The sequence below is a fragment of the Rhodofomes roseus genome (assembly GCF_022264815.1).
Source record: "Rhodofomes roseus strain CIRM-BRFM 1785 chromosome Unknown C8Q71scaffold_15, whole genome shotgun sequence".
In the NCBI taxonomy this organism is placed as follows: domain Eukaryota; kingdom Fungi; phylum Basidiomycota; class Agaricomycetes; order Polyporales; family Fomitopsidaceae; genus Rhodofomes; species Rhodofomes roseus.
Genome location: NW_025952971.1, coordinates 154,986 through 182,775, shown reverse-complemented (window position 1 = coordinate 182,775; position 27,790 = coordinate 154,986). Strand labels below are relative to the sequence as shown.

Below are 27,790 nucleotides of genomic sequence, written 5' to 3'. Positions count from 1 at the left end.
AAGACGGTACGTCGACGAGTCTATCGCGCTATGACACTGATAGACCATGCCAGAACAGAAACCACGTGTTTCATTGACACAGCGCATGGTGAACCTAATGCCCTGCACTTGTCGTGTGGCTTCGAGGTAGCGTACGTCGTTAAGTGAATCCTAGCTCTCTAGCTCACTGCTACCTCTGAACCACTGTTACGACGTCCGCTATCATGCGGCATACGCTTCATTAACAGTCCAGTTCCCTCATTACGTTGCCATCGACCACGACACTGAGGAGAATGATCGACTTCACCAGGGGACCAGCTAGACGGTCCTTCTCGATCCATGAAGACGTCGTGGCATGCCGAATCACTGCCCTTCTCGGCGCAGTAAATCGATCGCAGTAGCATTCTGCTCACTAGGCAGGGACGGATCAGAAGACCTCATCTCTCGCTTCCTTTCATGAAGGTCACTCTTGGCTTGATCTCAACGTACTGTGAAACTCACCTGCCATAGAGGGTGCACAGGCGCAACCGCTATCCAGTCGGAGAAAGTGCGCTAGTCACGCACTCAACACAATGAAGGTAAGTCACAGAATGCGTAATCAGGAATACCTACCGCTCACGTTGTTGTCCCCGCAGGACCCTTATGTTCGACGCGGGATCACCGCGAAAACGTGCCCGTGTCTTCGACGCTCACACAACAGACAGCACAAGGGTGAGCAACCTTGTCAAGATAGTGACGACGCTCATCAGCACGTACCTATAGTGCACGGGAGGCCAAGTCTGGGAATCCCTGCTCCCCCGGCGCACAGCAGTTTGAGCGGTGGGCCAAACCAGTGGCAAGCAGGCGTGTCAAGGACGCAAACGTCCCTTGCCAGGCCGGTATGCCATCGGGCGTCGACATACTCGCCGAGCTGGTGTCACCTTGTCCTCCGAGATATCGCCGCGCCGCTACCGCGAAGTGGCGCATGGCGCACCGCGGTATGGAGGAAAATACGGGTGCGACTGAATCATGGGACGATGAAGTGAGTGCGCACCTTTCGTTCAACCTCACGCGATGGAACTGAACGTAGCTACATGGTGTCGCGTGATCTCCTATCGTGCCAGCATGGTAGCCTAGTGGTGGTGCGCCCCAGCATCAGTGCGTCTAGCTCTTCCTGGGAGCTCCCGGACGACCGAGCAGCACTTCTCGACGATAAACTCACCTTCGACACCCGGCTATGCGCTTTCAGACGAGGTGGAGGTAAGTCACACCGTTTAGGATTAGATAGAGCGTACCGCTGATGATGTTCCTCTTCCACAGGGCGACGTGCCTGTACTCCTACCGTTCACTCGGGGCACATGCAGACGAAGGCTCTTGGAACGTAGCGGCAGCAGGATCTGAAGTGACACAGTGAGTGGGTAGCTTATCTACGTACCATGACTAAGAGCTCGATGGCAGCCTCCCTCCCTAGATAGGGGCCTGGCCGCGAGCGCAGCAACACGCCAGTTGCCGTGAGGGCTCAGCGACGACTAGTTCCTCTTCCGGCTGTGCTGATCATCATCCGGGATCCAGAGGGGCCGCTGCAGGTCAAGCCGTTGGCCTCGAGAGGAGAAAGACTGGCAGGTGAGTGAGTATGGCGAGGGGCGTATGGGAAGTGCGAAAAACTGAACAATCAGGAGATATATGGTCGCCAGGGAGGGCCAGAACAACAAGGCATCAGACGGCCAGCTGCGTGGCTTCATCGAGGCCAAACCGTTTCCCGACTCAAGCGACCCCTAGCGGTGCACCCGTCACGTGGAGACCGTCGGAGTGGCTCACTCTTTACGAACGGAGATGAATCGTGCCGTAAGGTGTTGTATTCTCATTCATTTCTTCCGTGTACACACACCGAATCGTTCACACATCCTTTACAGCACTTCGTCTTCTACTCTCCTTCGACTTCGCAGTCGATGTTTATGGGGCCACAACGAAGGCCAAATGTGGCATCGTCGGCGAAACCCGTTGAAGCCTAGTGGGAGGCGCCTGCCTCTTGGAGAAGGTCATCGGAGATCTGGCGGTTACTGGCGGTAGCGGCGTAGCCAAAACGCGTTAGAACGGCGGGCGATCGGCGCATCCGGTTGCCAAGTTAGCCTGATCCGGAGCGAGCGCCCGGGATCTTCGAGCCGCGCGACGGCCACGCGCGAGGCAAGATTTGGAAGAGTCGCGGATCTGGGGGACTCATTCGTGTCGCCACCAGACTTCCCGTACGTTCATCACAACTGCTGACTTGGCGCATTCAATGATCCATGTCTCCATCAGTCCGTCCTCTGACGAACCCCGTGTATACATTGAGTAACCGTTACGGACGACCTGCCGGCATCTCCATCGATGCGAGTCTCCGCGGGTCTCGCTACTGACGAAACGCGCCAAACAGGTACCCCTTGAGAATCGTTGTACCGCGCAGAGGCCATTCGCTGGAGCACGGTGAGGGTCTCTTCACCTCCCTGCGCGTCACATCTCATCGATGACATGCTTCACGCTTATACTTAGCTCAATTTCCTCGATTGGCAAACCACGATGCATTGGTGCTGCCTACTTAGGAGATCTGCATCCGTTGTGTGTGTCCGTTCCGTAACTGGCACGTTGTCACTGTGCTGATGCCGAACATTTCAGTCAGACTCTCTGCCATCCAAGGCCATCCATACCTCGCTCTTGAGTGGTTCGATCTTGGAACTGATCACGACACCAGGAGAGTTGCAGGCTATTTTACATCGTTCAGCTCACGCCGTCCTCTTCTGACAGACGCAAGCCTCGCTGGTATCGGATCTTGGGCCCGCGTCTACACGGATCCACATCACGGAATGTGATCGGTCACACAGAACCACATCACTGTGGACTCGGATCTCAAGCTCTCAGGATCGACAGTCAGCACTTTACCATCGTTGGCTGCTCAGTTTTACGTGGCTCACGGGTGTTGCACCCAGGTAGCATACGGCGCCAGCACGAAGTACTCCTGGCCTTCACAGCGCGGACGTCGCTTGATTACAGTCGATTGTCGCCGCAAACTCTCGAGTCAATGTCCTGATAGAACATTGTTCTGTATTTTTGGTGAGTTCAGTCCTATGTAAAGTGTTGTCTGCCAGCTCACGTCAACTACAGACGCGTTGTGTGACCATACTCAGCAATGTCTCCGCCCGTGCCAGTCTCAGAAGATCCTGTCGTGGTATGCGCTCGCACCCTGCTCCAGAAATGTGCGTCTTTCTCTATAGTAGACTTATGACGTCTCGTGCTTTAAATAACAGCAAGCTCTGTCAGGAGAAGTATTGCTAGCGGGTATCGATTTGCAAGGTACGTACGCCCATGTTGTTGGTCATTACATAACGCCGCTGACTCATAACCTACCCCGCCCTACCGACAGGCTGCGTACACGAAATTAGGCCGTGTGTTCGACGCTAATCAGCCCATTATGCTCTGTTGCCCGTCCTTTACAGCGTGTCAACGCGTTACCGAGCTCTCCGTAGTGAGACTCGGAGGGCACGTGACGGACGCAGCGCAGCCGGACAAGACGCAATCCACCGACGGCCACAAAGCAGTAAGTGCAGCGCTGCACCGCTCCTTACTCTGCTGAATATGTGTGAACACCTAGCTATCTGATTGTAGGGCCATGAAGCTTGTCGTGTGGCCGATGTGGCCGACGCGTCCATTGGCCAGGGATCTACTTCAAAGCTCGCGCCTTGGAAACGAATACGACGTCAGGCGTATGGTTTGCCGCCATTCACCGCCTTTAGCTCAAATATCGGAGCAGGGATCGCAATTCACGACAACGCGGAAGATCGGAAGCTACTGTACCACGTCACCGCCAGGAATGTTACAGCGGAGCTGTAGCTAGGTGCGTGACCGTGTACTCTAGGAGTCGTCTCGGTCCACTCAATCTAGCCTCCACAAGCCTCGCAAACACGGCCTTCCAGAAATAGTGTCAGCAACGCCCGTACGTGCACCATTCTGGTTCTCTACATCGCGACTCATAGCGGACTGGTGGACATCCCTGCGCCTCGATCGGCTGCCAACCCCGTGGAGCGACACGTCGATCAAGTCATCTACGCTCGAATATGGGCTTCGTATATTGCAGCTCTGCTCATGAACAACCTTTTGACCATGGCCCCAGGATCTTGGAAGAGACGGTGAATGGACAAGTGGAGCTGGTCAGGCTTCGCGTTCTTGGACGAGACGGGTGGTTCTGGCCCACTGGAAGCTAATCGTGACGGCCCGTTGGATAACTTACGGATACTACACGACGTCGATCGAATTCCCAATCAATGTACATACCGTGGTCTATCTACCGAATACATTGAACGTATTGTGCTCCCCGATGCTCGCCCCGTAGATTCTAGGAACTGACTGCATCGTAACAACGAGCATGAACACTGTCCGATAAGCGCTGGGGCGTAGACAACACCAGTTTGCAGTCGGTGACGTGTCAGACTTTCGAGCAGACGAGACGATACATTCGACTTTCCGAGACGACTATATACAGCACTAGAACCAGTGGAAGTGAGATGTGCCGAGGAAATGGAGGATACATATTGTGCGACGTCGTGTGATCGAGACAACCAGACGAGTACAACGACTTTGCGACGACGACGATGCGTACAGTACGATTACAGCTATGGGAGAGACAACGGAGGGAGACGGGATTGCATATATATCACGGCCGTTGAAGAGATCCAAGCAACATGTCCGTGAGGAGGGAGAGGGGCTTCAAGTCCTCGAATGAGGATGGGCCACGCATCGGTATATGCGATGAGGACCCGCCCGCCGTTACGGCTCGACCTTCCTTCGCTTGCATGGCCGTTTGGAAGATCCGGTGGATTCAACCGGGGCCTTCCGATTGACAGCCTTCCTTCGTGGTCGTCTCCTGAGATCCGCGGAACGTTATGACGAGGCTGAGATTGAGAGACGAGAGAACTCTACGTACCGCTTTGCAGCGGGCTTCCTGCTCTTCTTCTGTTCAAAACCGCTACTGTGTGGCATGTGAGGACTAGTAGATAGGGCTGCTACGCAATCGCGTACCTCTCTCCATCCGAAGTATCATTTTCGGATTCGACGTGGCCGACGGTGTCGGCCGGGCACACGGCGGGTTCGTGGATGATTGGTTTGTTCGACCTCTTTGCAAACCACCTTCTGCGACGATTGGTATGTCAGATGTCGAACGAAGCAAGGGGGCTGAAAGTCTTGTACGGTACTTACCTCTGCTTAATCTTGAGTTTCTCGACCTCAGACTTCTCCATCTCTGGCTCCTCGGTCTCTGCCGTCTCCTCATTCCCTGGCTTCCTCTCGATCCCCGACTGTTTCTTGATCTCCTCCTCATCGTCAGTCTTTACGTAGTGGGGCAGTCCATCTTTCTTGTCCCAGGGCATTTTGGTAATTCGATAGGGTGTAGGAGGAGATATCGGAGGTAGGAGGATGCGAGTGAGGCAGTCGTGGGATGTAGGACTTGGTAGGTGAAGATGGGCAGGCGGAGGGCCGAGCGTGGACTTATCAGGTGCGGCGGAATCCGAGCCCAGCGAAGGGCGGTCTAGCGCCCGGCCGGCTTTGCACGTCGTTCGGTCCTCCTTCTCACGCTCTGAGCTCCCACCCCAGAGACCAGTCAATACGTTCTGTCACGCTTTCTTGTAGTCTACGAGCAGCTTGTACATGAGCCTCAAGGAATACAGCCGTAGAGGCTACTCACCTTTTTTTGTCCTAAAGTAGAACAAAGGCCGGCCCAATACGGGAAGCGCCCGCATCGAGGCTCGTGTCTCGCGACGCTACATGCCGCTCCTCGCCACTGACCACCCAGTCGTCAAAACTGGTGGAGACGTCATTCCACCAAAGGATCGTCGATGGGTGGCACGAATATGTCCCCAGTGCGCCGAGAATCCTTCCGGCGTGTCCACAAACTTCGTCGAGGGCGTCGCCTGTTTTCCCGCTGGTAGAAGGCATCAGGGCAGCGTTCCCTTGCGCGATTTCGTCCCTGTAAGCCTTCCGATCGTCATGAATGTCGGTGAGTGATTTTCTATCTTCTCTGGAAGAGCTGAACCAACGAACTTACCTGTCAGGATCTCCCTTCCCTTCTGCGAGCCGTCCCTGGCGGGGTGGTTCTTTCCTTCCACCTCAGCAAGAACCGATTGCGCCCATCCACGAACATCAATGAACCTTTCAGTTGTGTTTCGCACGTCCGTGGACGAGGTTTTAGAGTCACACCTGTGACTTCGAAGGTCCCCGTGGGGCCTATGGAATGTGTGGCCAGCGCTCATCCTCGGCCGCGACTTCACCTCCTGTACTCTTACCCCCAACACCACGACGTTCATTTCATTCGAGCGAGTGCATCCTCTCTCTCACATACACGGAACGGCAACTGGACGAGGCCACGTCCACCGGGACTACGAGTCTACACCACAGCGACTTCGCCATCCAGGCGCTCACCGACACAGACGACATTGCTTGTTCGTTTGACACACAGATATCGGGTTCCATCTAAAGAGGATGATTCACAACCGAGGATACCTACTACATATCTTCACTGCCAAGACACACTTTCGGTTCGGCCAGCGATGAAGATTTTCAACGCAGGAGGAGCCGAAAGGCTGCGTCTAAGGCGGCGACTATCGATTGCGTGTCTCTATCTCTGGAGGAAGGTGCTGCTACCCAAGGAAAGAATGAGAAACCAGCACCGTTTCACGAGTCCTGGTGAGTCCTTCTGACACACGAGCTAAAAAGTAGTGGGACTTACCTGGAGCTTATCTATGTGGCGTACGACACGCTGTACACGAGCGCTATCTGTGGAAGGGTTTCCACAGCTGGAACCGTGTTAGCTGTAACTGCGCAAGGAGCCACCAGGTGGAGACTAGCGAACGCTCTGCCCTAGATTTAATCAGCCCCGAGTGAGGGGCGCTGTAGCCAGCCGCGAGCGTCAAGGCATCTGGTGGTGCGTCATGTCCACTGAACCTTCTGAATCATTGTGGAACTGACGATAGTTCGCTATCCCAAACATCCCAAAGGCGAGGAACGATGATCCAGCATACTTGGTATATGGGAAATCATCGCCCACACGGTGCGTGGCACACACAGATGCGCAACTGATCTGGACTGTGTCATGCCATCCAGTGAGTGTTCCTTGCGTGGGTTGAGGCCAGCTGTACTCACAGAGCAATTACAGCTCGCGTGTGGAGGTCGTACAGTCCACGGCCTGAGATATGCTTTGTCCAGGGCGTAAGCCTGGGAACGGCAACGCCATACGACCCATCATCTAGGATATTGTCGCGATGGGTCCGACCTGTGCACGACAGTTCTCCACAGACATTCGATTATGCCCTTCTCAGGAAGATGCGTACTCGCGAACTCTGCAACGAGTCTGCGTCACGTTCGGCGAGGAGCATGCTCCGTAAGGGTTGATTCCATTGGACCCTTCCATGCCTGGTCGCTCCGTCCACTCTGGCATGGGCTGACGAGGATTGGACGGAGGAGGAGGAGGAAGCTGCGAGCGAGTATGATAACTCACCATGTTACGCAGACGTTGACGTTCCCTATATGCAGGTGATGATCCGACGTCGCATTCAACGATGCATCCTGGGGCGTCACCACTCACGCATGGGACAGTTCTTTCCGTCTTTCAAGCAGCCTTTCTCGAAGCCAGGTAGGTCGAGTCGCCTCTCCGAAAAATTATTGTCGTGGAGCTTAGTATGCCGGGAGCAGGAAACGGGGCATGGAGCGGGAAGGTGGGCGACCCATCTTCCGACGGCAATGCCTCATATTTCTGCGACGCGAACATCGGGGCTCACTTTTCGAGGATGGGGCAGACAGTACGCAGCCAGGGGGGGCGAAGAGGAGGACTTGGCGAAGACGAGAATTCCCTCTATTTTTCGACCCTGCCCGCGACCGCCACGTCCCACGCCGTCACGTGTGCCCCGGCAGAAACACAACACAAGCAATCTGAGTAAGTACTAGGTTAGTACTGGGTGTAGTACAGTCATTCTTGTATTGCAGTTGCGCGTACGCTACTGACAGACGAATATATCTGAGTACGAGGACTCATTGGCGCAGCAGCTGCGAACAGCAAGACAGGTTTCAATTTGACGAACACCCCACCGTTCGGCGGCCGCCCGATCAGGAAGTTCCGCCCTGTATTGCGTTTGGGACGTCGCCTGCCATGCCATTTGCGAATGCACCACGCCCATGCGCACCGCAATGGAGGCTCCAGAGACTGAAGACTCTCCGTGCTCGCTGCAATTCACCAGTGAAGGAGGAATTCAGGAGGCGGCCAGCTTGGCGTCTCATTGCCATGTTAGGCAAGTGGGTCGGCAATCTTGCGTCACGGCCCCGAATTTCCCGAAGGAGGCCGCCGTCTTAAGAGTGGGGACAGTGCAGTCTGCATCGCTGTCCAAATTGACCTCCTCATCGTTCGAAACATCCTGCAGTCGCCTATCCGCGATGCTAGCCAACAGGAGCGCAGGACTCCGTGCGCGCGTTGCGCACCAGGTCTGCACCGTGCGGCCCGCTGCCGCCTTGCCGGCAAGTCGTCCCACTCCAGGCAAATTCGGTCGTTCCCAGGGAGCCAAAACCAATGCGATTTCTGCTCGGGCCCTATCTACGACGTCTTCTTTGCGCAACAGCAATGCCGAATTCTCGAGGGAGCGTGAGCTTGGCGCGAAGGAGGAGACAAACGATGTCACCACGACGGACAGATTGCTGAAGGAGTCTCGTACGTCTGTGGTGTTCCGTGTCCTTGATATGGCATGCTGATCTTCGCCTTCAGGAAAGAGAGCGGACTCCGCACATCAGTCAGCCCGTTTGCCTCGTGAGACGGCACTCCACCTGATGTTTGAATAGGGTCGTTCCCATCCGCTCGCGGATTCTCTGGTCTGAAGCGCTGATGCGCCAATCCATGCCGCCCTCCACCGCCGACCCAGACACCTCGCGCCCGAACCGCATCCCACCCGATGTGCCACGCAACATGCATGACTCGTACTGCGAGCTCCTCCTGCCCTTCGCGAGCTCCCCGGAGCTGCTCGAGCAATACACCAATGCGAGCGGCGGCATCCGGACGGGCATGCTGTTGGAGCACTTGGACTCGCTCGCGGGTGGCATCGCGTACAAGCACATGTTGGGTCCGGGCGTGGAGGTGCTGAGCAAGGACCAGGGATTCTACATCGTCACCGCGAGCGTTGACCGGTACGTCGTCTGCATGTGATTCTAGAACTAGACCGTCATCCGTGGCATCGTAGACTGGACATGCTGGCTCCGCTGTACCCTGTGCGGGACATGCGCCTAAGTGGTCAGGTCATCCACACAGGACGCAGCTCCATGGAGGTTGCTGTCCGCATGGAGGCACTAGAGAAGGATGGGCGTGAACAGACCATCATGCTCGGTAAGCCGCAGTAAACTCTTTGCATATGACAGCGCTTGATCGGACATACCACATGTGCCAGGTCGGTTCTTCATGGTCTGTAGGGATGCAAGGACCCACAAGGCCGCGCCGGTGAACCCGCTCAGTCTGACCACAGCCGAAGATAAGCAGCTCTTCGCGCTTGGAGAAAGTGCGTGCATACCTTGTCTTCCGGGCCGACGACGAGGTTGACAAGCTACAGCGCACAAGGACCGCCGTCGTGCGCGTACCTCAGCGGCGCTGGACCGCGTGCCGCCTACCTCCTCCGAGGCGGAGGAGCTGCATTCGCTCTACCTGCAGTACGGCAACTACGGCACGAGCACCGGAAAGAGCGAGAATGAGCCGTTCGTGGGTCCAGATGGGCTCCAGCGGGTGTGGATGGGTGACACGCGCCTGGAGAAGTGCATGATGATGTTCCCGCAGGAAAGGAAGTCAGTATTATTGTTGCTTCCATTGCATCGGTGAACGTGGTAGCTTACGCGCTGGGTTTGCAGCGTGCACCAGAAGATCTTCGGTGGTAAGTCCGTTTCGTTTCATTGTCAGCGTTGGAGTTCCCTGAGCAGCTCGGTACAGGATACCTGATGCGTCTTGCGTATGAGGTAGGCGATTGGCGGAATGCAGTATGGGTCCGTGTTTGAACTAGTGCCCTACAGCTTGGCTTTGCGAACGCGGAGCTTTTCACGGGATGCCACGTTCTCTTCGTCTCCCTCGACGGCATCTCGTTCGCGAAGCCCGTCCCTATTGGTTCCATCCTTCGTCTGACGAGCCACATCCTGCACACCACGCAGTCCGAGAAATTCCCTGGACTGATCGTACGTAGGCCACTACACGTCGTCCCATGAGTGATGCTGACTGTCATGGTATCGGATAGCATGTCGTTGTCCAGGCTAATGTCGTGGACGTCGCGACTGGCAAGGAGCAGACCACCAACGACTTCAGGTTCACTTGGTGCACAGACCATAACATCCCTGTGACGAGGAAGGTTGTTCCCAAGACATACAAAGGTGCGTAGACGGACTATTCCTGCTGTCATATTGACCTCTGTCAACGACCGAATGAATGCGTCGTACCGATACTTACCTTTCTGCAGAGGCGATGCTCTGGCTCGAGGGCCGTCGTGCCCTGGAGATGGGCGCCGAGATCCGTACGTTGAGGTACGCTGCTGGCGGACCTGGCATCCACGGCACCGAGCCTGTCAAGAAATCTGACGACGCCGCGGATGGAGAGAATCGAGTTGGCGGTGGTTGGCGGGACGCAGAAGAGCAGCAATGAATCGTTGAGGTCGGACTTTGACATAGAGATATATTAGTAGTGGCCACGAATGTTTTGTATAGTACCTCGTCGCACATCCTATCCTGTTGTATGTCTCCATACTGTGTAGCGTGATTGTGCGATGTTCCAAGTGGTGGATGTGGGCTGCGTCTTTGTACGGCGGTTCGTGTACGTCTTTCGTCGGTTTGACGACTCCGATACTGATTAAACTCTTCAGGGAATCGTAAGGGCGCGATACTCTGAACTATCCTTGTTCAGCAAGTCGTGATATATAGGGAGTATTCACCTATCTGGGCTCGCGTCCGCATTGCTGAAAGATCGTTCATGGGTTGCTCGTGTAGCAAGACGGAGTGCGTTCTTCGGTAAGCAATCATTTCCGACTTCCGCGACCCTGATGCTCATGCTGAGAAACCTGCAGACAATGAATCATGGTCGTCTCGATGTGATCATCCCGATGAGGGGACCCTTGACAGACCATAGTACACCAGGGGCGGCACTATGTCCCCGGCTCTCTCGAGCATTCCAGCGTGCCATTTCCTATATTCTGGGTGTGTCATTGTCCCATATTCCATTTCTGGGTTACGTATAAGTTAACATCGCAGGGGATGCGGTCCGGGCACTGCCGCGGACGCACGAGTTGTTGTCGCGCGTTTGGCGCCTCCGTGGCTTCAGCAATATGAACTCCTACCGCGCCCAACTCCCTTTCTCCACTCTCCCTTTCCTTTCTACCTCATTCCCCTCTGCACCCCACTTCGGGAGTACGTCTCGGAAGCGCTTGCTTGCTCGTCTCTTCTCATTTGCCATCTAGCCACCCACCTACACTGTCTTACGAGCTTCTTCCCACAACACACCTCCTCTTCCCTTCCGTTACTCGACATGGCGCTGACATTGGATCAGACGTGAGTCTCGGTGGCATGTCTGCTCTATCAAGCTGACAACCTCTCTGTCGCAGGTACGACCTTGCAATTTACATTCTTCGTGCCGATCATGAGGGTCGCCGACCACCGGTCGACTCGTCGGGCACGGAGGCCCTAGAACGCGAACTCCTGGAGAGCAACGACGTGGCTCTGACAGAGTCTCAAGCGTACGTGATGCACATAGGCTTTCTGATGTCCGCTAAGCTTGATGTCGGATAGGCACGACCTTGCGCTGTATGTCCTCGACAGCGTGGCGAAGTCTACGATTGAGGCAGAGCGGCATGTGCCTCCGAGTCGTCCACCACTGGACGTTCTCGACAACCCTCCCCCCCACGAGCCTACCCTGCATTCCCTCATATCAGCAATGTCGGGCACTCGCAACGCGTTCTCGACTTCTAGGCAAGAGATCGTCGCATCCGCTGAGCCGTCCTCGGTTCTCGGGAAACGGCGGCGCGAGCCAGCTATCTTTGAGCCGCCTGCCGCCTCGACAAGTATCGCCGCACCCAAGCATCCGACGGTCGACGCGATGACTTGTATTTGGCCAGGATGCACCGAGACGGCATCTCCTCCACAGCTCTTTGCGCACATAAAGTCCGCACATGGGAAGACTGGCTTCCAGTCGATTCCCGATGAGTTTCGCTGTGGTTGGGACGGTTGCGCGGTTGTCGGGACGACGGCCCAACTTACACGGCACTTCAAAGAGGTACACGACGAGAAACAAACCGTCAAGGCAAAGTACCTCGAGGCGAAGGTGGAGTGTAAGGTGACGGGCTGCGGCAGATTGCTTTCCAGGGGCAAGGACTTCAAGAGGCACTTATACGGCCTCCACTGGATGGACACGCAGTACTATCGCTTCTGCGAGACCTGCGGAAAGCTGAAACGGGTGGATCAACATCATGATGCTGCCAAATGTCTAGCGGAATGGATGGAAGCTAATTACAAATCGTACTAATCGTTCACCATATCGCGTCGTCATCCTTACCTCTTACTGCTTTCTTTTCCCATCGTCCGGACTCCTTCGCATACACATTATCTGTATCCATACCACACGGACATGCACGTCATCTGTACCATACCATACGGACATGCACGTCATCTGTACCATACCATACGGACATGCACGTCATCTGTACCATACCACACGGACTCGGACTGCAAGTAGAATGTCTTACAGTGTAACTCTAATACTAATGCGCTTTTCGTGACTTTGGAGGCTGAATTGGATGTGATCACTATGCATTGGCATGTGTTCGACTCGGAGTCTCGGTTGCGCGGAAAACGACTCATAGCTACTTATGTCCAGCCTGAGATCACACACTTCTGACCCAGCCACAGACGCGACGCGACGCGATTGACTTTGCGCACGTGCCTTGGTCCTCAAGGGAGCTTGTGGAACACGCTCCAATACTCCGAGTCAGTATCATATCATTTTCACTGCAATCCAGGACCTGGATTGCTATTGAAGGACGATCTGTAGATGGTCACAGAAATGCCTTCCTACCCACAGTGCGTGGAGTTCCGCTAGGTCCACGCGATATCTTGCTGTGACCGTAATCGCTCAGGTATGGTCTTGGGACGCGGTCAACCACGGAGACCCGTATATTACCGTTCACTGCGAACGATCTTGGTGGCATCGGTGAACGTCATCTACTCATGCTATCTCTCCGAGTCGCGCTACAATATTATGCTGACTTCGGGGTAGACTATTGACAAGACAACTCTCGAGACATCTCCTACTGCATTAACCGGTGCCTTTGCTTGATTGACTCTCATTAAATTTGATTCTCGATGTCTCTAGTGCAGGTCCTCTTCGAATCTCTTATGCTCGATCATCCGTCCTTACCCCAGCCAAGGCCTCCTCATCAGCGTTGCGATGCCGCGTCAGGTTCAAGTTCACCCTTGGTGCGATACAGCGTCAGAGCCAGTGGTCATCTCGGTATGTCCATATTTTGACTGCACGCGCCGAATATCCAGTTGACGCTGGGCCAAAGCTAAAAGGCGAAGGAAAGTTTCAAGGTTTGTCCGTTTTTCGCAAAATGGCATCCGGACGTACTCCACACGTACATCGGATACGGAATGACCAAAGGCTGAATTCCCGGCATGTAGGTGCGTAACTTATGTTCCTCCACTCTCTCTTCGACGAGCATCATATTACCGTAGGAAACACTCACGTTCACGGAGGTCATGACACCCTACGAGACGTAGGGCCTCATTGACACGCTGGAACTTGAAGAACACATGCCGCTGCTGTAGATTCTACCTGGGAACGACACAGACTTGTCAGTACAGACCTGTCCTTCTCGCCGTGTACGGACGCTGACAAGTATGATAGCGGCGACGAATTTTGTGCTCAGCTCCCATGGCGGAGGCCAGAGAACGTAAGCATGTAGGAGGCGAGCCACCTAATTGCGCCGGAAACACCCGTGCAGTTTGGTTAGTTCAGTCTTGCGCATTACATGGCAAGTGCTAGAGAAATGGCCGCGGTCAGCCAAAGGACTGAGCCCGTTGCTGCAATGTCAAGACGGCTCTGCACCATCGCGCTTGTAGTCGGCTTTCGGAGATAGTTCAATTCATGATCATAGCTCATCCCAGGCGAAGTGTGATGAATACATGTGGTCCGTTGGAGATAATAGTATATCGAGAAGACGTGTATCAGTAGTCGATATCGAATCTCGCGCCTCGTCTGAATTGCTACGTCTGAATTGTACCAACTGAGGCCATATATGTCCGATTCTACGGTTTCTGGAAACATAAGAACTTGAACGGCCATTTGTTGTTGGATAGCTCCGACGTCCACCTCGATGACCAGGTCTATCTGACGACGATGAGGCATCAGCAGTGAGAGTGATTTGCAGGTTCTACGAGGCTACGGATATCGAAGGTTATGAATGATCTTCTCAGAACGCGAACTTCCCTTCAACCCTCGAAGTGACGGTTCTTTGCACCTTTAAGCTTCAGTGATTCGCATGTATGCTTGAAGAAGCCCACAACCACGGATTCTCGCGCAGAACGCGAAAGCCAGACGTGCAGAGGCTGAGTACACATAATTATGAGTGATTTTGAGCCCAGAACGCCACATTCAAGGCGACGTACCGTGTCCCATGTAAGGAGGGCAAGCAGTTGTGCCATGGACATGCTTTTCCTACTCCGAATGTGGCTACGGACCGTAGGGCGCGTGAGGGGGGCCCGCGACGCGACGCGTCTGAGTGACACAAGTGTGACAGGACGCGCCGCGGGCCACCTTCTTAAACCTGCGCACCTTCGCCACCCCCACTTGTTCCCCAACCACTCCTATCCTTCCACACCACCCCTGTCGTTGTCTGCCATTCAGCCACTCAACGCCACTTCGACACGAACATCATCATTCTCAACCACTTACACACAAAGGCGAGATCAAGATGCCCGCTTTGACCTCCTCGTTCACAGCCGCAGTTGCTCCCCAAGTCCTTCGGTGAGTTCGTCGATACCGAATAGCGCTGTTGTCCACTCACTTGTTATCTATGATAGCGAATCGACTGCTGAGAACATTCTTCCATGCGCAACCCAAGAGACAGGCGTCGCTGCCGCGAGGTTTGTTCATCGCTCCTTGTGGCCGTTGGTCTTCAATAACGCTCTACCTCCTAGGGCGGACAAGCCACTAGCACAACAAGTCGAGGGCGACACGCCTGCTGCCATATTTCTGCGTATTCTTGAGGAATGGTGAGTCTCATTCTTGCCCTGCCTGATCTTGCCGATGTTCATTGTGGCCTGTGAACGACCCCCATTGTGTCAATAGCGCGAAGAAACAGTCGGAGGAGGAGAGAGGCTTGAGGCAGAGCCTCGATGTAGCTTTGCCGATGTTGGGAATTGATCCACGCCTCACGGACAAGGCGTATTGCGCGTCAATCAAGCCGCCGCCGCCCCCAACAGCCACGAAGGCCATCGTGGCCAACGACACCAGAGTCAAGAGGGAGCGCGACGAGGATGAAGTTGTTGCTCAACCCTCTCAGAAGCGAGCACGAACATCCAAAGCGGACCCGAGCCTCCTGGCCTGTCCATGGAAGGGATGTTCAACAGAGGGCGCGGCGGACCCCTTGTGGCAGCACTTGCGAGGCGACCACGGCTGCCAGGGGAGGTATCCCAGACCGACGGACGACGTACGGTGCGAATGGGAAGGCTGCGTTTTCGCAGGGACTTCCGACGCAGTCGTGAGGCACTTCAAGGACGTCCACAACGCCCAGCACGACTCGGAGGAGGGGCGTAATAGCCGCCGGGCGCCCGCGGAGGGCGAGAAGGAGAACACGGAGGGCGACGCCAACCCTACAGACGACCATGTCGTCTGCAGAATTGCTGGATGTAACCAGTCGGTGAAGCGCGGTCGCTCCTTCCGCCGTCATGCGTACGGCATGCACTGGCACCACCCAGACCATATGTTCTGGTGCGTGTTCTGCGGAAAGTGGAAGAGGGTGGATGAAAATCGCGGTTGGAGACGGCACACCTCGAAATGCATCGAGGCACATCTGGAGGACTACGGAAAGCCGGAGACGAACGCTGCTCAATTCGTGCAAGGCTCCTCGTCGTCGTCGTCGTCGTCGTCGTCATCGCGGGGGTGATCTGGTGCGGTGCTATTATTTTATGTGCTATCCTTATATCGTGCGTTGTATCTCACTTTTGTGTTGTCTTGCTTTCTGGTTTTCGTCGTCGCCGCCGTCGTCTGCTGTTGTGCTCATCCTGCTATTGCTTGCTGTTACCGTTGTATAGATGCAATCATCCGTTCTGTTATCTGCCAGCTTTCGAGTTCGAAGTGGGATCTACGAGCAAGAAGGTGCGTCTGGCCGTGATTGAGCGGTGCATGCGACGCAAGGACCGCCCGCGCAACAGACTCGCTGGCAGAGCCGCATATGTCGAGGATGTTGCAAGGATCGACCGACGCCCGACGCCCGGGCGGGGCGCCGTCGCGGCGCCACAGCCGCCGGGCCGGAACAGCCTTGAGGTCGGCGTCTTTTTCTTCGCCGCCGTGTCTTTCTCATGTCGATCCCACAGCCCAGCCACCGCCTCTCATAGCGTTCCGTACCTCGTCCTCGCACACGTCGGCGGCCAGCCGCAAGTCTCTATCCAGCTGCTCGACATGGTGCAAGCCGGTATGTCTTTCCTCTGCTCTACGTTTCCGCCTGCAGCCCCTGTGACACGACCTTCTCGTTGATTGCGGCAATCGGTCCACCTGCTACGTACTGTTTACGTAGGCTGGACAAAGGTCGCGTTGCAACGCTGTGGCCTTTTGTCTGGCTGCCGTCACTGCGAGGACCCTGGGCGTCGTCCGGGACGACGCCCTTGAGGGCCACAAGGCAGCCTGATTCGCTGCTCCGTGATGGGTTCCTGGCTTCCCACTAGCGGCGCCTCTTGTGGCGCCGGGAGGAATCTATGGCTTGATTGGTTTCCACCCTCAGAGGGCCCAGACCGCGGTTCATTGTCGCCCCCACCTCGCATTGGGCAATGGGGGTTGCTACGAAGGACTCGAGGAGAACAATCTGAGAACAATCACTGCCGCAAGAGGCACGCATTGTTCTCGGCCTTGTGATGCAGGCGGCGCATCATGCCGAAAGCACTGCTGATTATCAGCTCGCTTTGTCTGCCGGATTTGGTTGGACAGAATGCTTGTGGCCACGGGCCACACATGTGGCCCAGAAGTGTGGCCAGCGCGTCTCTTTCAGCCGGAGTCCACGCTGTTGTAATTGCACTGGTCCCGGTTGCCTTGTCCCTTGCATGCCTCCCACCGCGACGCGTCGTCCCTGAGGTCGCCTTGCTCCAACTACTCTCTTGCGCTCTTCATATCCATGTTCCCGCTGTCACTCGTTCCCTAGAGAGCACGATACCCACACTCATTGGACAGTCCAGTTATGCATCGACCCCCAATCATCAACTTTCATGAGTCATCCCCACAGTTCAACGCACGTTCACAGCTTGCCTACCCCGTCGCGTATGACTCGTCCGGCAGGTATAGCACGGAGCCAAAACGGTAAGCATTCATGATCTGGACGCGTGGCGCTGATTAACGGCGGTGAATAACAGGTGGCTCGCTGGTGTCCCCCGTCGTCCATGGAGCACGTCTCACTCTGTATGGGCCTGTGCTTCTCTTCCCATCTTCACTGTACTGACAATGGTTCAGGTAAAGCGTCCCGAGCTCCTTCATCCATACTATGTCGCTCCGCGGTGGTCTGGGCAAGGAAACTATAGGTGCGTGTCCGCGCAATCGAGCCTTCTGCAGAGCTGAAGCTTACAGCTGCGGCTATAGCAGTGCCTCAGCTTACAGTGCCAGTCCGGAGCGGCCTCCAACTTCAGGATCTAGTGCGTCTGGAGACACATTGCCACACGCCGTCAGCAGATGGGGAGCGGGGGAAACGGCCATCGGTACCACATACACGAGGTATTCGACGCCACCACAAGACAACGCTCCATTTCGCGAGTACAACCCATTGAAGCGTCCAAGGTGTCGTCTACCGTCCGCTGTTGGCCTCTTCCTGAGTTGCTGACTGTGGCGCGGCAATAGACCCGACGAGGACGCGTCATATGTCAGTTACGATACACGACTTGCCCACCACACACCACCACCACCCAAGAGAGTGAGGACAAGCGCCTCGCCAGCTCCCTCTGAGGATTCGATGGTTTCTGATTCTTCATCGTCTCGTTGTCCCGAAGTTGTCTCCCTGCATGGTGGTTGTGTCGTCTCATCGAAGTACGGCTCCATATAGTTTTATATCTACGTCTACTTACGACCTCCTCGCCAGGAATCCCGTGGATGTAGGAGACGCGCAGTCGATCATTGCCTACAACACGCTGCGACCGCCACCTACACGCCTGGCATCCATGGCATCCATGACCTCCTTCACCTTGGACTCCGCGCGTGCGATGGACACTATCCACGACCTTGCAGCCCAGCGTCAGTCACTGGCGAGGCCACGTGCGACGCCATCTTCATCTCTGAGCGCTGGACAGTCGCCAGCATCCGCGTTCGGGGCCCCGCCAGCCATCGCGGAGAAGGCGTCGAGGCTATCCTCGGGTCACTCTGTCGAGTCGAGTGCTTCCCTTGGGATGCAGCAGTCGTCACCATCTGGGTCTGAGCGCCATAGGTCAGTTACGCCTCCGGAGGCATCGGTGGCGCCGACGATACCCGTATTCGACATACCGACTATGTCGCCTACGGCAACGACATGGACGTTCCAGGTCCCGCCTCCCGAGTTTCCGCCTCCTGAAGTACCGCCTCCCCAGATACCGCCTCTCACATATGTGGTCACAACGCCTGCGCACGTGCTGGCTACACTCCCATCTCCTTACGCTCCGCCCAACGCATCGATGTTCAACATGGATTCGTACGAGGACCTCGGCCAGGGGCAACATCGAATCAAGTTCAAGCCTTGCAAGCGGTGGCTCGCTGATACCGCGCGGCGAAAGGATACGGACGAGCCGCCCATGACGATGCTGCGTTTCACTCCTCCACCGCCTCCTCCGCCACGGAAACCCAAGCCCGCGCCCCCTCCCAAAGTCAAGACGGAAGCTAGCGACGCTCAACTTTCCGATCCCTTAGCGGACGATCGGCCCCCGAAAGAGTCGGTCGCGCAGATCGCAGTGGGCGCGGGGGTGAAGTACCATTTGACCAAGATCAAGTGTCTGTGGCCGGACTGCTCGGCCCACGAATTCGCCGGGGAGCTATGGCATCATATCAAGGATGTGCACAGGAAGAACGCTGGGCGGCCGAAACCCAGCGGGAACCCGATCCTCCTTTGCAGCTGGGCCCCACCAGGGGAGCCCCGCGACAACCGGTGTACGCACCGGGACCGCGCATCGAGGATGTGGGACCACTTCATTGCGATGCACCAGAAGGAGTCGGTGTGCAAGGAGACGGGCGAGATCGTGTGTCGGGTGGGGCAGTGCGCTGCGAGGTCGAAGAACCTCGACTTCCAGCGGCATCTGGAGGATGTCCACTGGAAGCTGGAGGGTACTGTGCGGTGGTGCGAGGGGTGCGGGGTGTGGAAGCGGTTCGACAAGGGGCGGCTGTTGAAGCACTTTGAGACGTGCGTGCGTAAGTACATGGAAAACGATCCTGGATTCCGGCAGGGACTGGAAGAGTTGTAATCTTGAGAAATGTACATGCACTAAGTCATACGTTGTAAGCTTTGTCGATATACCTAGTCATGCGCGCAATGCTCAACCTATGTTATTCTGACTGACGCTTCTGTGTGCGGGGCCATTGCGAGGACGAGCAGGAGGCTACAGAGACTCAGGCTGAGCTTGCTCAGAGCGCAGCGGCCGCCGATATGGCGCGAACCAGGGCCCAGCGCCTGAGTTGAATCGAGTCGAACCGAAACACGGTGCGTTGCCGGCGTGCGTCACGCGTGTCCCTGGGCCTGACGCCCTGAGGGCCACGAGCTGAAGCAGCACTCAGCGTTCCTACCACCACTACCGTCACCGCCTCGGGCGACGCTCACCCCTTCTTCGTCGTCGTGGTCTGCAGCTGCAATGCCTCCCCACATGATGCACTCCGATGCCTTCGATGTCATACCGTTCGATGTGCGTTCATGTCCGGATTTGCCTGCGCGAGACTAACATCGCTCAGGACATCAAAGGGGACTGGAAGAAGCTGGGCTCAGGGTCGTTCGGCAATGTTTACAAAGGTACGACGCTGGAATCATAGTCTAGGGTGTATGTAACTGATACTTCGTGCAGGCAACTACCTTGGAATCGAGGTCGCGATCAAGGAGGTTCTGCCGTCCAACGACTACGACGTCGCGAAGTACTTTGAGCGTGAATGGCGGCTAATGAAGTGAGTCTTGCTACTCCGCTAGCCATCTCGTGTCCAGAGAACTATGCTGCGGACGCGTCTTCTTGGTCTAAACGGATACATCCTCTCCCGTTGGCTGTGAAAAACCACGCTATCGATGGCTCCTGTTTCGTTTACGCCACGCACGCCCGCGTAGGATCACCGAATAGAGATGCACGGCGTCGATGCTTCCGCCATGCGGAGAACATCACCCGCTGGTTCATAGACCATGCCCGATTCCTTTTGCCATGCGGAACGAGCTCAGACGGGCCCATGCATACTACATCATCTTTTGCTCGACCTACGCGTCTTACACATCCAAGTAGCTCGGACACATTATTCAATGACTGCTGAAGCTGAGCTTGGATGGCTCAAGCGGGACTGGCATCCTGAAACGCGTTATTGACAATGCTTACTCATTGTCACAGGGAGGCGCGACACCCGAATGTTGTCCTTTACCTCGGTCTTTCGCAAGCGCCCGATGGCCGCATCTTCATCATCTCGGAGTTCATTGACAACGGTAACTTGCGGCTCTACATTCACGACAAGTCCAAACCGTTCCCGTGGCGGCTCCGGATATCGTTTGCGACTGACATCGCGCGTGCGTTGGCCTACCTCCACGCTCGCAAATGCATCCATCGGGACCTCAAAGGCGAGAACCTGCTGGTCACTGCGAATGGTCGCCTCAAGATCACCGACTTCGGCTTCGCGCGCATCGCCGCTCGCAATGCGGAAGAGTCGAAGCGGCTTACGTTCTGCGGCACTGATTCGTACATGTCGCCGGAGATCCTCACTGGTACGGAGTTCGACTTGCCGACGGACATATTCTCCTTAGGCGTCATCTTCTGCGAGATTGCTGCGCGACGTCTGGCAGATGACAACACATTCCGCCGGACGGCACCACTCTTCGAGATTGACCCGGATGAAGTGCGGCGCTTAGCCAGTCCGGGCTGCCCGCCTGCGTTCATCCAGCTGGCGCTCGACTGTCTTGCACAAGATACAAGCCTACGTCCGAACACCCGTACCATCCTGGACAAGTTGCGGGAGATCGAGACTGAGGTGCTTTCACGCCCCTCCGAAGCGGATGATATGCATTTGGGTACTGTCAAGTTCATGACAGGAGGCCAACGGAGGCCGGGTGCAGCGCCCCGGATACCTAGCTTTGGTATGGGCGTCGGCAAAGACATCCGCTCATCGTCGACGTTGGAAGTGCATTCGAGTGACGAGAGCGCGGATAGCGACGAGGAGTATGCGTTGACCATTGAAAGGCTGAGTCACGTTGATTTGAGCAGCGTCTGGAGCGATGCGGGTCCGTGTTTTCATCAGGCGTCTTTCATGCTATTACTCATTTCAGCTTAGGTCGAGGCGACAGTGGGCAACCATTGCTCGATGGTACGTCAAGCGTTCATTCGGAGTACAGTACCACGGTCATCAAGTCGCATGCGCCGAGCATCGAGTCCGCCGCGCCTTCGCTGTCGTCTATCCTGACCATCCGCGCATCGCCAACCGCAGATCCCGCACCTACTGGCGCGGAAATGCCTACTCCTGGCGAATCGTTGTTGTCAATCGAGTCGTACTATACCGCGTCCTCGTCGTCGATCTCGGCTGCCGCCGCAACGGAAGGCGGTTCCACCATCCGTAGTTCCAGTCTGCCTCTCGTCCACCGATTCTCGCTGCTGAAACCCGGCGCGAAGCGTACGACTGCGGGAGAAGCTCGCAGCAGAAGCGGGTCCCCTCCCCCTGCGGATGCACTATGGAGCAGGAACCCGCTCGAGTTTATCTTTTCGAGTACCCTGTTGGCCGCGAAGTGCGATATCTGCGGCAAGAGACTAGGATGGAAGCCTGTGCTCGAATGCGACGACTGCGGTCTACGGTACGTATTATTTTGTGTCACTGAGCGGGACGCTCATGTATGCTATGCTGTAGTGCTCACATCAAATGTGGAGAGAACGCCCCGATGGATTGTGGGATTCGTCCCCCTCGTCCCGGCGTGCAGAGCAATGCCTCTCCTTCAACTCCGCCCTCCACCAAGCTCAAGACGAATGGCAAGACCCCCTCGCCGAAGTGATTTGCCCCTGCCTAGACGTTATCTGCTATGATACCACGACCTTTCATGACCTTTACGACTTGCATCGCGACTGTTCACTACCACGCCCTTCATCACACGGCACGGACAGCAAATGTTCTCTTTAATAGTGCATTCACACCACTGCATCCTCTTTGTAACCAGTAGTGATGGACCTCGCAAGTAAGTTAAGTCGTTACTCTGGATTCCGTTCGCGGGCCTATGATACGGTCAACTCTCGGTCGGCGTGTAGCTACAGATCGTTAATATTGTGGAATCGAACTGCTTGTGCAGTGTGTTCACGGAACGTACAGTGTCTCGCTGACCATTCTCTGCCAACGGGGTGCAATCGGTACGTACGTGCATCGTGGGGTCATATACCAGAGGAGAGGCACTCAAGGCTGGGGATTGTACAAAGCGGGAGACATGCCGCCGCGAGAGCACGTTTCCGAGCTGGATTGTGAAGCTCACAGATTGGTGCGTTGTTGTCTACTCGTGGGCGAGGAGAGCGTGGACGACTTCTTCTGCGGTTTGCTCTTTCAACAGCCAGTCCGTGCAGCCCTTGCATATGTCTTCGCCACTTTGGCCCGCTCCTGCTTCTCCTTCGGTCTTGGTGGAGGCAACTTAAGGGGTTCTCCGCCCGCCCCTAGGAAATCCTCTGCGTGGAACTGCACGTAGTTCAGGTATCCAAGGGGACTGTTACGACAACGTCAGTGTGTGCCACTGGGAGGCGCATAGAATGAGAAAGACTTACGGATCTGAACCGATCATACAGTTCGCTATGTTATGCGGTGGAGCCGACTGCAGGTCGAAGACTGGACTTTGCGACCAAGTAGGTGGATTGCCCTTGTCGATGGAAGTCGATAGGTAGAGGATGGTCGGCGGGGTAAGTGGCAAACCGAAGCTGTGGCTCATGTGCGACGAATGATGTCCGAGGCCACCTCCACCGAACCGGGCATGCGACTTACTCGCCGTATGAGAGTGATGTCTGAATCCATGTTGATGGAACGCGGGCGACTGATGTGGATTCATGAATGGCGCGAAGGGGCCCTTCAACCTGAAGCGGAAGTCGACCCCGACGCGAGTGACTAAGAGCGATAAGTAACTTGAGACGACAGCGGCAAGAAGCTACCTTACTGAGCATGAGATCGTCTGGCTGGACCCCATGTATCTTGGAGAGATGCTGGCCGTAGTCCAATAGAAACCGCCCTGCCGGGATCATCGGTTCTACTCGCTCTTCGTGTGCGATTACGACATTATAGTCCGTGTTCGGTTCGATAACGACGGCCCATCTGTCGAGTCAATGAGCAAGAGATCATCGATCAACAGCCAGCCCTGATTCGACGACTTACCCTACCCTGTTTCCCGGGCATGGGAAGGAGTCCAGCGGGGTTTGTATGGGCGGTCCGCGGTGCCATTGTATTTGCGTTCCGTGTTGTGACTGAATGGCCTGGAGAGAGGCATGGCCATTTCTGATGACGTTACAGATCAACTTGAACGACGCAAGGTCTCCTTGTTTCGCGAGATATCCCAGATCGCCGACCGAGTATTTGTACGCTGGAACGAGCTTCTCCCTCCAGACAGGTGGACTAGCACCGAGAGACAGCGCTATGCCGCTGATCCTGCGAAGGTGGATCGGCTGTGACGTTGACTCTGCGTCGTTTTCGCAGGCCGATAACAGCTCATTGAGCTCCGATATTTGTGCTGTGGAATGCGAACTCGGCAAAATGGCGTTCAAGGCATGTGTGAGGTGGCTAATTTTCTTCTGCGTTTTCAAGCTAGGAGCTATGTGCAGTGGGGCAAGTAGAAGAGCAATGTTCGATGAATATCGAGAGTGCGTCGTACCAGTGCCTTCCGACGTTTCGTAGGGCTTCTCGGGCATCATACCGCGACTCGGGAGTAACTGTGAACACGAGCTGAGTCTCTGAATAGGCGAACCAGTTATCCGACGTACGTCCAGGTATACTCCCCTCACGGAATGAGACAGATCGTAGTTCCGCGCAGACGCCCAGCGGTCGACCTCGGGCGGAGGCAATCCCATGACGAGAATCCGCTGCCCGTCGATGCGATAGCTTGCATTCTAAATCACATCTGAGCATTTATGTCTGCTCATTCGTAGCTCTGATCGCGCTCACTCACCTCGACGTAGTCTTGGATCTTGGAGTCGGATAGATGTAATTGTCGTTGAAGATACAGAGCTGCATCCTGACAATAATGTGTCAGGCCCTCTGGACAGTCGCATCAGTTCTGTGATTGACAAACCATATGGTCAAGGTACTGGGATGATTTTCAATCAGAAACACAGACGTCTTTGACATACGAAAGACATACGAAGCGACTCATGAGTATGACACACTCGGCCAGTGTTCCGTGTTGGATGGTATCCAGTACTAATGCTTGAGGAAGCCGCGTCTGCACTACACGCGCTCATGAGCCGCGTGTTCCATGATACATATGTCAACGGCGCAAACCATTTGCGAGGAGGATGAAAGGGGTAGGACATTCTTCGCCCGAGAAACCGACCATTTGGGGGAGATTTGGGTGACTGTTGATCCGCAATCAATATTTCCAGTTGAGACGGTGACGTGTCGATGCTCACAAGATGTTCTGTAGTATCTTTACATCGCGTATCCATTTCTGTCGAACCATCAATGCATGCTCCGCTTCATACGAGATCGTACCAGCCACCTTGGAAGCGGCATACCGAGGACCGTCGTAACTTTTGACGAGAAGATCACGACCTTTAACGTCAGCTTGTGTAGCCCCGGCCCACCAGCCTCCTTTGATACGAGAGCTGCCATTTAACTTGATGTCAGATCGTTGATATCGGCGGAACTGCGAGGAATCGGGTAAGTTGTATGCGTTACGACCGAGCTATGGTCAGATGTACCCCGTGATCCTCGAATTCTTCGAGCTCTTCCTCAGGAGCATTCAAGACATGCGTGTCAACTGCCGGTTCATATACCAAAGTCAATTCATTGGTTGTCTTCCTCCGGGAGCGTCGACCTGTGCGATTGAGATGCTAGACCGTATGAGACAGGGCCGCAGAACGCATATCATTCGGGGTGACACTCACAATTTGAGACAGTGCTGACGAGCATACTGTCTCATCGTCGGTATCATATGCATCAACTTGTGCTTCGCCGCCAAACCTCTCCTTGCTGGAAGATCCTATAACCAACCTGTCGCCGATAGTATAATGAATGTTGATCAACGTAGCGATCTATGAAGGCAGTTGGCTTTGATCAGCGAGACGCACTATTATGCTCACTCAATTACAAGTTACCTGAAACGCGTTGATCGCATCGTTCAACTCGGTGTTCAAGACAGAGAGAGCGATTTCTATGCTTCCCTTGCGGAGCAAGCGCGTTCGCCATTTACTCTCCGCTTGGCTCACGAGAAACGAATGTATGGATTCTAGCGTCCTAGACGTTCTGTAAATGGAGACTCCATGTTATCGGCCACACCAAGTCCACATACCGCGCGAAGTTTGTCAAAGCATCTAGGAGCGATGGGGGCACCTCTCTGTTGTGATCGAGCAGCTGATCCTTCATGAGGTCTAGGAAGGAAAGACATCGGAAGGCAAGATCATAGCATTCCTCTTGTTTTGTCTTGACATCCTGGATTTCAATGTTGAGACAATGTACGTTATTGTGATCCATATGCGATGTCATGGACGAACCTGGATGGTCTGGAATATCTTCAACAAGATGGCCGCGGGTATGGCCACCGGAGGGAATCCAGCAGCGCCCGCTAGACTCGTCGCCGCCGCGGTCGTCGCGACTGCCACGGTAATCACGTCGTTAGCAGTAATCTTCCGGCGAATATATCTGAGGGGCATGAAGGAACACCTAGTGCTTGGAACGGCAATCCGGGTATCGTGGTGCACTACTCTGAGGAGGATGGCACGGCAGACTCAGAGTCGGGTGAGAGCGAAGACGATTGAACACTCGACAACGCCCTACTAGTAGTACGGAACAAATGTCAATAAAGACATCATGGAGGAGACAGGCGTAATTGATCATTCATGCCGAGAGTCATCGAGTAAGGCTGTACGAATTGACAGTTCTGTTCCTGACCTCGCTCGATGAATGCCACCGACGGGCGCCACCTACACCCCGGCCCCCCGGCCCGCCCGACCGCTTGCTCCTCCTTGGAGGGACGATGATACGGATGAAGCTTTGAAGAGTCAGGGCGGCCTTGCCATCTGAGCCTGGGGCGGCGTGCGCTGCATCCAAATCCGAGAATTTCGAGAAGTTGGCTACCATTCAAACGAACATGCCTGACGCTCGTACTAACGACATAGTGCTAGCGTGCCCCGGAGTCCAGATATGCACTGAACCCGTTCGAGTCGGTCTGGTCCACGGCGCTTGTCGATGTAGTACTGGTGCTAAGTAGCAAGGAATATTTGGTATTTGGAGTCAATTGGAGCCTGCGTCTCAGCTGGAGGAACGGTGGCTACGCACACACTGGGTCTCATCAGGAAAAGCCCCTTTTCAGAATACGTCAAATTGCGGAGTATTGTATGGAATAATGAACAATTTCAACTATTCACCTGTTCGGAATATTGTAGGGAATTAGCTACCCCCCCGAACTTTTGTACGAATTTCAGACAATATACAGAGTATGCGAGTGCATTCTGTGTACCTACCTCATTGTTATCTGTCACAGATTGAAGAATACAGCACATATGATCCATCATTGTTCATGTTGTCAGAAGCCTCACACAGACAGAACATATTAGGAACATTATATGAATTGTGAGGTAGTACTGTGAACTATCTAGACGGAGCGAGTACATGTGGTGAACAAACAAAGTACTACTATTACTAATTAGCAAGCCTGAATTCTATATTCACCATCTCTCAGAGGTACTACTCGTCCAGTATCTGCTCCCTCAAACCCATTCTCATTGCCAGACTGCAACAGCACGTGAAGGTTGTGGCCGAGGCTGAACAAACACAGACGTTAGGGAAGACACATAAGGAAGGCTCAGACAAGCGCACGTCACAGTTGTGAAGATCGGGTGCATGACTTGATGGTAGCGCTTCAGCTGTTGACGGCGGAGCTCAGCCAAACGAATCATATGTGCGCAGTAAAGGGTATGACGAGAGGGCCCGAATTCGGAAGGCTTCTGCAGCCTGAGGTGCGCGTCCGATATGACAGCTTCAACCTAGTACAGGTGAAGTTACTAAGCATCGCCAATTGAACGAGATGTACCATGACATACCGCAGTCAAAGCTAACGCAAGCATTGTTGGCGCGACTTCACGTTCGGACGGAGCAATCATCGCCGGGCGCGGTTCAGAAGATACGGTATACAGCGCGGGAGCGATCGGGGAGGAAGAACTACTCTTGTCAGCGCGGTAGCCCCCGCCGCAT

The 27,790-nt window shown here is 55.1% G+C and overlaps 8 protein-coding genes across 8 annotated transcripts; 6 read left to right on the top strand and 2 right to left on the bottom strand.

Annotated features, from left to right (window-relative positions):
- Window positions 1-3,121: 3,121 nt before the first annotated feature.
- Window positions 3,122-3,822, top strand: C8Q71DRAFT_725016 (uncharacterized protein; the record flags this gene model as incomplete). Its single annotated transcript, XM_047921663.1, has 5 exons — window positions 3,122-3,188; window positions 3,240-3,289; window positions 3,356-3,377; window positions 3,429-3,529; window positions 3,598-3,822. The coding sequence occupies 5 exons, from the start codon at window positions 3,122-3,124 to the stop codon at window positions 3,820-3,822; spliced, it is 465 nt and encodes a 154-aa protein (XP_047776952.1).
- Window positions 3,823-4,429: 607 nt separating this feature from the next.
- Window positions 4,430-5,465, bottom strand: C8Q71DRAFT_140290 (uncharacterized protein). The gene is made up of 4 exons (XM_047916544.1): window positions 5,185-5,465; window positions 5,008-5,118; window positions 4,913-4,957; window positions 4,430-4,852 (listed from the first exon to the last, which is right to left on the bottom strand). Exons 1-4 carry the CDS (start codon window positions 5,303-5,305, stop codon window positions 4,602-4,604), a joined length of 528 nt encoding a protein of 175 aa, XP_047776951.1. The 5' UTR covers window positions 5,306-5,465; the 3' UTR covers window positions 4,430-4,601.
- Window positions 5,466-8,323: 2,858 nt separating this feature from the next.
- Window positions 8,324-10,732, top strand: C8Q71DRAFT_768637 (HotDog domain-containing protein). Its single transcript, XM_047924261.1, has 11 exons — window positions 8,324-8,677; window positions 8,732-8,756; window positions 8,806-9,147; window positions 9,201-9,343; window positions 9,405-9,512; window positions 9,564-9,792; window positions 9,856-9,878; window positions 9,935-9,960; window positions 10,015-10,173; window positions 10,233-10,365; window positions 10,452-10,732. The coding sequence occupies exons 1-11, from the start codon at window positions 8,407-8,409 to the stop codon at window positions 10,631-10,633; spliced, it is 1,641 nt and encodes a 546-aa protein (XP_047776950.1). The 5' UTR covers window positions 8,324-8,406; the 3' UTR covers window positions 10,634-10,732.
- Window positions 10,733-11,509: 777 nt separating this feature from the next.
- Window positions 11,510-12,502, top strand: C8Q71DRAFT_725014 (uncharacterized protein; the record flags this gene model as incomplete). Its single annotated transcript, XM_047921662.1, has 3 exons — window positions 11,510-11,532; window positions 11,586-11,717; window positions 11,770-12,502. 3 exons carry the CDS (start codon window positions 11,510-11,512, stop codon window positions 12,500-12,502), a joined length of 888 nt encoding a protein of 295 aa, XP_047776949.1.
- A 2,446-nt stretch (window positions 12,503-14,948) lies between these two features.
- Window positions 14,949-16,142, top strand: C8Q71DRAFT_859423 (uncharacterized protein; the record flags this gene model as incomplete). The annotated part of the gene is made up of 4 exons (XM_047927634.1): window positions 14,949-15,001; window positions 15,058-15,120; window positions 15,175-15,249; window positions 15,326-16,142. 4 exons carry the CDS (start codon window positions 14,949-14,951, stop codon window positions 16,140-16,142), a joined length of 1,008 nt encoding a protein of 335 aa, XP_047776948.1.
- Window positions 16,143-17,624: 1,482 nt separating this feature from the next.
- On the top strand, window positions 17,625-19,754 carry C8Q71DRAFT_768622 (uncharacterized protein). Its single transcript, XM_047924260.1, has 3 exons — window positions 17,625-18,016; window positions 18,077-18,262; window positions 18,315-19,754. The coding sequence occupies exons 1-3, from the start codon at window positions 17,727-17,729 to the stop codon at window positions 19,657-19,659; spliced, it is 1,821 nt and encodes a 606-aa protein (XP_047776947.1). The 5' UTR covers window positions 17,625-17,726; the 3' UTR covers window positions 19,660-19,754.
- A 208-nt stretch (window positions 19,755-19,962) lies between these two features.
- On the top strand, window positions 19,963-22,496 carry C8Q71DRAFT_140053 (kinase-like protein). Its single transcript, XM_047916541.1, has 6 exons — window positions 19,963-20,094; window positions 20,141-20,198; window positions 20,251-20,347; window positions 20,773-21,653; window positions 21,704-22,217; window positions 22,271-22,496. Exons 1-6 carry the CDS (start codon window positions 20,044-20,046, stop codon window positions 22,410-22,412), a joined length of 1,743 nt encoding a protein of 580 aa, XP_047776946.1. The 5' UTR covers window positions 19,963-20,043; the 3' UTR covers window positions 22,413-22,496.
- Window positions 22,497-22,695: 199 nt separating this feature from the next.
- Window positions 22,696-26,452, bottom strand: C8Q71DRAFT_140075 (uncharacterized protein). The gene is made up of 16 exons (XM_047916543.1): window positions 26,092-26,452; window positions 25,890-26,029; window positions 25,696-25,834; window positions 25,486-25,632; window positions 25,300-25,431; window positions 25,098-25,244; window positions 25,009-25,046; window positions 24,881-24,954; window positions 24,741-24,826; window positions 24,672-24,686; window positions 24,549-24,614; window positions 24,364-24,489; window positions 23,762-24,312; window positions 23,547-23,701; window positions 23,164-23,497; window positions 22,696-23,105 (listed from the first exon to the last, which is right to left on the bottom strand). The coding sequence occupies exons 1-16, from the start codon at window positions 26,248-26,250 to the stop codon at window positions 22,949-22,951; spliced, it is 2,466 nt and encodes an 821-aa protein (XP_047776945.1). The 5' UTR covers window positions 26,251-26,452; the 3' UTR covers window positions 22,696-22,948.
- Window positions 26,453-27,790: the final 1,338 nt, after the last annotated feature.

Excerpts from the sequence above, each read along its gene's own strand:
- C8Q71DRAFT_140075 (XM_047916543.1), bottom strand. The coding sequence starts at position 26,250 with ATGCCCCTCAGATATATTCGCCGGAAGATTACTGCTAACGACGTGATT. Across the intron at positions 25,047-25,097 it reads CTCGGTATGCCGCTTCCAAG|AAATGGATACGCGATGTAAA; the intron begins GTGGCTGGTACG and ends ATGGTTCGACAG. Across the intron at positions 24,827-24,880 it reads TTTCATCCTCCTCGCAAATG|TGCAGACGCGGCTTCCTCAA; the intron begins GTTTGCGCCGTT and ends GAGCGCGTGTAG.
- C8Q71DRAFT_768622 (XM_047924260.1), top strand. The coding sequence starts at position 17,727 with ATGTCGCTCCGCGGTGGTCTGGGCAAGGAAACTATAGGTGCGTGTCCG. Across the intron at positions 18,017-18,076 it reads AACCCATTGAAGCGTCCAAG|ACCCGACGAGGACGCGTCAT; the intron begins GTGTCGTCTACC and ends GCGCGGCAATAG. Across the intron at positions 18,263-18,314 it reads GGTTGTGTCGTCTCATCGAA|GAATCCCGTGGATGTAGGAG; the intron begins GTACGGCTCCAT and ends CCTCCTCGCCAG.
- C8Q71DRAFT_140053 (XM_047916541.1), top strand. The coding sequence starts at position 20,044 with ATGCCTCCCCACATGATGCACTCCGATGCCTTCGATGTCATACCGTTC. Across the intron at positions 20,348-20,772 it reads CGTGAATGGCGGCTAATGAA|GGAGGCGCGACACCCGAATG; the intron begins GTGAGTCTTGCT and ends TCATTGTCACAG. Across the intron at positions 21,654-21,703 it reads CAGCGTCTGGAGCGATGCGG|GTCGAGGCGACAGTGGGCAA; the intron begins GTCCGTGTTTTC and ends ATTTCAGCTTAG.
- C8Q71DRAFT_768637 (XM_047924261.1), top strand. The coding sequence starts at position 8,407 with ATGCTAGCCAACAGGAGCGCAGGACTCCGTGCGCGCGTTGCGCACCAG. Across the intron at positions 9,513-9,563 it reads GCTCTTCGCGCTTGGAGAAA|CGCACAAGGACCGCCGTCGT; the intron begins GTGCGTGCATAC and ends GACAAGCTACAG. Across the intron at positions 9,961-10,014 it reads TGATGCGTCTTGCGTATGAG|CTTGGCTTTGCGAACGCGGA; the intron begins GTAGGCGATTGG and ends AGTGCCCTACAG.
- C8Q71DRAFT_140290 (XM_047916544.1), bottom strand. The coding sequence starts at position 5,305 with ATGAGGAGGAGATCAAGAAACAGTCGGGGATCGAGAGGAAGCCAGGGA. Across the intron at positions 5,119-5,184 it reads AAACTCAAGATTAAGCAGAG|AAGGTGGTTTGCAAAGAGGT; the intron begins GTAAGTACCGTA and ends CAATCGTCGCAG. Across the intron at positions 4,853-4,912 it reads AGGAAGCCCGCTGCAAAGCG|GAGACGACCACGAAGGAAGG; the intron begins GTACGTAGAGTT and ends CGCGGATCTCAG.